Genomic DNA, 5,995 nt, shown 5'->3' with positions numbered 1-5,995 from the left:
AGAAGAACAAGCTTACAGGCTCTGACATTTGGAACAGTTATCTGTACCATAATTACTGTTTCAGTAGACTCAGTGAAGTATGAAAAATCAGTGCATCTGTTTTCCAGGAAATAATCTTGAATACTAAGTGCAGAATTGTATAATTTGTGTTCCCTTGAAGCTGAATGAATAACTCAAAAGTAGCTATTTGTGTTAAAATATGTAAGGTAAGACCAACAGTGAATTTAAGTTGGACTCCCTCCTTACTCTTTAATTGGGGTATTCAAAATGATACTAACAGCTTGCATTTGGAATAAAATAAGGAAATGCACTAATGGCATAACTGTTATACATTGAATTTGTTGCTTTGCTTTTCTGTTTAAATAGAAACTATTATTCCTGTGGTATTTTTTTTCAACACAATAGCTCCTTTACTGGTGATTTTACACATTTTAAACTTACGTAAGGATTGACAGGACTGATTGGAAACAAAAATTGTTAACACAGCTTATATGAACAGTAAGTACTATTTGGAAAACGTCTGTGTCCTTGATTCTGGTTCAGTGTTTTGATATTATGCTTCTTTTTAGTGCTTCATTCAGATAAATAATTTAATTCAAACAAAAAAACATTCAAATTTTGCAAGTAACCTGTTTTCTTGGTGTTTGTTTTGTTTCGTTTTTCAGTCTCACACAATTCTACTTGTCCAGCCTACCAAAAGGCCAGAAGGCAGAACATATGCTGATTATGAATCAGTGAATGAGTGCATGGAAGGTGGGTGCAGACATGGTAGACAAAAAATGTTGTTAAAGCCCCATTTTTGATATATTCCAAAACTCAGTAAGAAAATAAATTGCTGTTCATGTTTTCCCAAGGTAATTCACAAAAAAAGCAAAAATTTCTTGTGCTTTTAGTTTACTAATTTTTTGGCAAACTAAAAATAGCTATTCTTTGTTTCTAAAACTTCCTTTTTATATTAAATATCGCTTTTTGATTTAAGTAGATTGAACCACATTCGGCTCGTGAGAGCAGACAATATTCTTGGTGGGGCCATGCAGCAGACTTGCCTGAATGCATTTCATTGCAGGATCAGAGCCTGACTCTCACTAATTTTTGTGCTAGCCATGTAGAGGAAATAAAAGTATGTGTACAATTGATACATAATTTGCAGCACAATTTGTGGCATGTCTGCCAGAGAAAAAGTCCTGCATGACTTTGAGACACATAATGAGCTTGGAAAGAAGATTGAAATACTACAGCTGTATGACCGAAGTATGGAAATTCACTTAACATTAAAAATTCTAATTCCAGGAAGTTTTGCTAGGCAAACAAAAGCACAACAAAGACCATGTAAAGCCTCTGTGCTCACTTTAATATTATATTCTTCTCAAATGTATCTGAATTATTTATGGACTAGCTTAACTAAAACTGATTTAAATTAATATACAGGCTTGTGCTGTCAGTCTTACCTCAGTAGCCCCGTTTGACTCTTTCATCAAGAATGATCTCTCTTCTGAGATTTGTTTGACATTAGTTCTTCTCTTTCGCAGATGCTTGTACAATAGGAATATAAGTTGCAATTAATGTCTTAAAATTATTAGAAGGAATTTCAGGTTGCCATTGGAGCTTACTGCATGGACAGGTACATCTTTCACAGAACTAAAATTTTTTCCTCTAGATGCTTCTGTCCATGCATCTTAGCTGATTTTATAGTATTAGTATTCTGTTTCAATGCAAATAGCTAAAACAAAAGCATTTCAACTCTGCAAAATCTGAGTAAGAATTTTATGTGTCTGTTTTCATGGTAGTCATCTCTAAACTTTCCTGATTTCTGTGGTTCAAAAGCTGAAGTCTCAGCAAATACAGTTGTTGGGTTTTTTTCTAATATTGTGTTGTTTTTTGGTTTGTTTTTTTTTCTCTGTAGGGGTCTGTAAAATGTATGAAGAGCATCTGAAGAGAATGAATCCAAACAGTCCATCCATTACATATGATATCAGCCAATTGTTTGACTTCATTGATGACTTGGCAGACCTCAGCTGTCTTGTGTAAGTTCAGTTGTACAAGTCTATTACAGTGACTTAGAGAAGTCAGAATCTGTCTTCTGTGTAAACTCTTACATGTTTTATGTGAAACCTGGTAAGATTCTGGGGGTTTTTTTGCAATAACTGTTAGTAAGGCTGGCAGTAAGTTTTGCAGCTGGCATGCCGTGTTGCCCACTCCAGTTAACTGTATCGGAATAAAGTATTTTGAAAGAAAGCTTAGAAACTGGCAGTTCCACTTGGGTTTTAGTCACATTGAAGCTCCCAGCATTTCAAATACTGGAAGTCCAACAGTTTAATACAGCTACGTATTTTAGTAATGCTAGAATCTGTTTAGATTGGGGCTGTATCTACCTTTGTGCAGCAGATCTGATTCTTAAGGAGGCAGAATGATTACAGAATTTTATTCAGCTGAGGGCTGTACTAGTGGTATGGTAGAAGTCTATAGAAGTGCATTGCAGCCAATTGTTATTTTGATCAAGATACAGCAAGATGGAAGTTTCTGTAAATCCTAATGAAGTGACTGAGGAACAGATCAGTCCCCCAGAGAGCCCTAGCTAATTGTTTGAGTGTTCTTGTGAATACATTATCTCCAGTTCTCATCTGTGTGTTAAAGTTGTGGGCAAGCAAAGGTAGTCTTGTCTACTTTCCATTCTGACTGCACTGTGAAATCAAATCTTAAATTTCACTCTTCAGAGCCTAAGTTAACATTGTAACTAAATTAGTTAGTCCGGATCACGAATTCTTTCCATACCGTAAATTTCAAGGTAATGGTTTGCTATGACAGTGGTATCAGCTTTGCAGAAATTCTGGAGGAATAAGGATACAAATCTCATATTCAAATAACAAAAAATATAGTATTTGGCTTTCTCAGCTCAAAATTCCAGAAACTCTATTTAAGCTGGTGAGTATCTGGTGTGGACATTCCTGCAGCTGTACTGCTCTGTCTGAAATCCCAGTGCAAGTACTTGTGCAGCTGCACAGTGAACAACCTTTGCCAGTTATTTCCAGTTTAAAATAAAAACCTATTTTTAAAAAACTGAGCGTCTGATTGCTTTCCTTTGCCTTCTGATGTACATACAGAATCTATGTTACCAATAGTGACTTAATACAAATGCCATTTACCAAAGTTTTCAGCAGAGTAAGTAAACCAGGATTAGAGTTTCTGCAGTTACCTTGTTCATAGACATTCTGCCTCGTTTGATTTTCAGGTGCCATAGGTGCTGGGCTGATGCAGTTTGAAAGACATACTTTTAGTTTATCTGACGGACTGAAGCTAGCTACTTGCTTTAGGAAGTAGCAACTCTTTTCTAGTACAGTCTTGTGTCTTTATTAAGCTTGTAAACTCAGCATCGTCAAATTCTACTTCAGCTTATAGTTTCCACCAGATGGCACACGTAGCGTACCAGACATGTCTTGTGTTCATGGAAATTCCTATAGTACTTGCTATCTGGTCTCACAGTGTAACATTATGAATGGTTTGGGGCGGAAATCACTACTTTTTCCTGAAACTAACATTTCTTACACTGCACTGGAACTACTACTGTATCAATATATACTGAAACTCTTTCTGTAACCTTGAACCAGTCATGCTGGGTTTTAAATAACAAGGCTTTCTTAGAAACAGTATGCTTAGGGTTTTTTCCTTAGGTAAGAACTATAAATTATTCTGGATTGAGTTAACTCTGGATTTTTACTTAACTTCGTACCAATGACCACCTCATCCTTCTTGCCTGATTAGAAATACACGTACCAAGATTTAAAGACTGACCAGGACTTCAGTAATTCTTGAAGCGTTCACTGAAATTCATCTTCATCAAAAAAGCATTCAACTCTAATGACTAAGCGGGAAAGGAGGGCATGAAGCTACACAGATGACTTCATGCAATTCACTTACATTTTTCAGTCTAATTTTGCTTCAATTCAACTGTGTCCTGAGTTACTGAGTTCTCTGGCCCTGGCAAGAAATCTTGCTAGCAGACTACTTTTATCAGCTGTCCCTGAGCAGCAAAGAAAATGCATCTGTGTGTTCTTGTTTTCAGTTTGTTTTTTTACGAAGTGTCCTTGTTTGTTAGATGTAGGCTTGCCATCACTGCTAACTGGCAAGAATCCTTTGTCATCCATCTACGAGTCTACCTTTGCTCCTGGAAAATGGTGCTTTTATTCATTTTTTAAAAATTCCAAACAGCAGTGGAACACTTAAACTCACATGAACACTTGCTGAAGTAGTGTTGAAGAAGTGTTTGGCTCATTAAGACAAATTAAATTGTTTCCTGGTGGAACTATTCTTCTTCATTCTTAGCTCCAGAATATTAAGGTGCTCCATTTGTTGTCTCCCATAAGTAATTATATTGATGAATTAAAATGTGAACACCGTGATCCAGTCACTCGGTAGTCCTTGGAGCATCTCATTGTATTTCAGATTCTTATTCATCTGCTGGGTAACTGTTTTTTAGGGAACAGGATAAATCTCTTTAATAAGCAGCAATTCCCACCTACTTCTGATATTGTGTTCTGTTCACAGCTTTCTGCCTCATACACTTGAGGATTCTTAATCATTTGTGAAGTTCTTCTGGTAGATGTACTACAGGACAGACTGATACTACACTAAATTTATTCTTTTTTTTTGTCTTCTGTCTAGTTACCGTGCTGATACTCAGACATACCAACCATACAATAAAGACTGGATAAAGGAGAAGATCTACGTCCTCCTCCGCAGGCAGGCCCAGCAAGCGAGCAAATAATGTGGGCACCGTTATTACATGGGTTTGGGGGAGGGCTTGGACAACAGGTGTGTACAGAGTGTAGTAGTGAACGTTTTGTATTATAGTCATCCTGTTGCCATCTTGTTAAACTCTTTAGCCAGGACTGAATGTATTGTTAGAGATGCAAGGATTTTGTTGGATTTGACTTTTTTTTCCCCCCAGTGTAAATGGAGAAGAAAGTGCAACATCTTCAGCAGAGTTTAAATTTGTTTTTGTTTATTTTTTCCCCTCTGGTTAGCTAATGGTCCGACCTTGTTTGAACCCCTGGGGCTGTTCACATTGTATTTCACCGCATTCACTGTATGTGCCCTTCTGTGGGGTTTCCAACATTTAGTTATGTCCTTGAGACAGTCTTAATGGGGAATAAAAAAATTACCCTTTAGTTAAACTCGAGTGCTGAATTTTGTGGATTTTGCCAAACAACAAGTTAAATCTTTCTTGCCTGTTTGCCAAAGAACAGGGCTTGAAGGGTTACATGGACCGAACCAACAGTTCTTTGCTGCATTACAGAATAGCTCAAATTCTGGCCTGCCAAGTTAACTTCTCTGTCCTCATCTTGATTACTGTATTTCCTGGGGATCTTTGGGAAACACAGCAATCTTCTTGCACGCTAAACTCTTATCTGTCTACCAGGCATTTATATTCAGGTAAGTGTGTCTGCTGTGGGATAGGTGAGAGCAGGCTGAACCTATTGCATTACAGACCCCACAAATTAGTCAGCTTCCATCATTCCCCTGACAAGGGAATAGGCAAAGCAAATTGTTTTGATGGGAATCTGCCCCAAACTGCATTTTCTTTTTACAAAGGATAAACACTTAACTGCTTGCACACCCTGTAAAATTATATCTGCCCCTGGATATCTTGAACGTTGATGTCTTTGTAATTTCGCTGTGCTGAAAACATTTGGATTGGAGGACACATTAGACCAAAAAAGATACAGCAGGTAGAAAAGCAACGTTGGATTGGTACTTTGTACCTTTGTGTTAATCTAGAGTTTGTCTACTATAGGTACAGATTTGAGTCTTAAACTGTACAGGTATACCTAACCAGGAGCAGTTCCAGGATTAATAGAGGAAGACAATTCTCTCCAGTGCACTTAACTTCCTAATACACATCAATAGTTTCTGATGGACCTCGCAGCAAATGGATTGGCTTAAAAGAATCTGAGGTCAAATGGACTGTCTATAGTAAAGCTTTAATGAAAATACCTTC

General features: G+C 37.2%; 1 protein-coding gene across 1 annotated transcript; it reads left to right on the top strand.

Annotated features, from left to right (window-relative positions):
• Positions 1–665: 665 nt before the first annotated feature.
• ERH (enhancer of rudimentary homolog (Drosophila)) lies at positions 666–5,171 on the top strand. Its single transcript, XM_009882026.1, has 3 exons — positions 666–753; positions 1,904–2,024; positions 4,660–5,171. Exons 1-3 carry the CDS (start codon positions 747–749, stop codon positions 4,760–4,762), a joined length of 231 nt encoding a protein of 76 aa, XP_009880328.1. The 5' UTR covers positions 666–746; the 3' UTR covers positions 4,763–5,171.
• Positions 5,172–5,995: the final 824 nt, after the last annotated feature.

The sequence above is a fragment of the Charadrius vociferus genome, unplaced genomic scaffold (assembly GCF_000708025.1).
Source record: "Charadrius vociferus isolate BGI_N301 unplaced genomic scaffold, ASM70802v2 scaffold50, whole genome shotgun sequence".
Lineage (NCBI taxonomy): Eukaryota > Metazoa > Chordata > Aves > Charadriiformes > Charadriidae > Charadrius > Charadrius vociferus.
This window is presented reverse-complemented; position numbering and strand designations above follow the sequence as displayed.